The sequence below is a fragment of the Dendrobium catenatum genome, unplaced genomic scaffold (genome assembly GCF_001605985.2).
Source record: "Dendrobium catenatum unplaced genomic scaffold, ASM160598v2 original_scaffold_161047, whole genome shotgun sequence".
Classification (NCBI taxonomy): Eukaryota; Viridiplantae; Streptophyta; class Magnoliopsida; order Asparagales; family Orchidaceae; genus Dendrobium; species Dendrobium catenatum.
This window is the reverse complement of record NW_021479473.1, coordinates 1-1,165: the sequence shown is the minus strand read 5'-3', so window position 1 is coordinate 1,165 and position 1,165 is coordinate 1. Positions and strand designations below refer to the sequence as shown.

Genomic DNA, 1,165 nt, shown 5'->3' with positions numbered 1-1,165 from the left:
GGTCTAATTTAAGGCATATTTTATTTTATTTTTAAATATTATATCTACGCCCTATTTTTTTTTTAAAAATAAATAATTCAAAGTAAGAAAAACATGTTACATAAGAATTGATAAGTAAAGTAAAATCTGAAATACTAGAAAAAAATAAAAATACAAAGAAACCAAAGCGATAAACCAGATAAAAAAGCAATAGATGACCGCAGAATAGTTGCGTAAAGACTTAAATAAGCTCTGAACTTAGGTAGTCCGGTAGAGAATCTGAGAAAACATCTACTCTGGTTGCCCGAAGACTATCAAAGAGTATTCAACGTCAGGCTATCATCATTGTTCAGGCAAGAAAAAACCTCCGTCCGAAGCCTGACAAATAAATTGAGCAGTTGGATTGCCGGCTTAAATTCATGAGACTGTCAGCAGAAAAGTTCAGATGCTGCAGAGAGGGTTCTGCACACAAAAGCTCTAGGATGTTCCCAGCCAAACTACAAGCACAGAGGGACTATAACTAGGAATATCCCTTATTTCCATTTAGAAGTTTTTATTTTCACCGCTTTCATAATGTCATCACATAATGTGAAATAAGACTTAGCCGAGTGAGAAAACCTGTGGCTATTCCTTTCACCCCTATATGATATATAGTGGCATTAAATAGTAAGAGATTGCTAAGTTTATCTTTATTCTCCCCCGGTAAGCCTCCAATGAATTCAATAGCCTGAGAGACATTGGATCTTAAGAGAAAATCTTGCAATTTGGGAATCAGTCGCACTAATACTTTGAACGAGTATTCGCTTTCAAAAAATAGATGAGTTATAGTCTCTGTGTTATTGTGACAAAAAGAACAAGTAGGATTAGCAATATAAATTCCTTTTTGGATTAGAACATCAGCAGTTTTGAGCCTGTCTAAAAGAGCCATCCAAGTGTATATAGAGTATCTCGGAGAGTGCTTCTTATGCCATATGAGGTTAGACCAATTCACTGAGTCGTCATTCACAAAAAACTCCATGTAGAAGTCTTTATAAGTAGCATTAGATTTTCCATCCAAGGTTATGTAATTTGATTGTCCCGATTCTATAGGGATGTTCCTAATGAACTCCCTGATATCCTCACTAATGGAATCTGGTATACACCAGTTACCATTATGAATCGAGTTACCAATAGTAATATTTTCCAT

The 1,165-nt window shown here is 35.0% G+C and overlaps 1 protein-coding gene across 1 annotated transcript; it reads right to left on the bottom strand.

The window, feature by feature from the left end:
- Nucleotides 1-597: 597 nt before the first annotated feature.
- On the bottom strand, nucleotides 598-1,110 carry LOC110107035 (the record flags this gene model as incomplete). Its single annotated transcript, XM_020837173.1, has 1 exon — nucleotides 598-1,110. A coding segment is annotated over one exon (513 nt), but the record flags the coding sequence as incomplete, so codon positions are not given.
- Nucleotides 1,111-1,165: the final 55 nt, after the last annotated feature.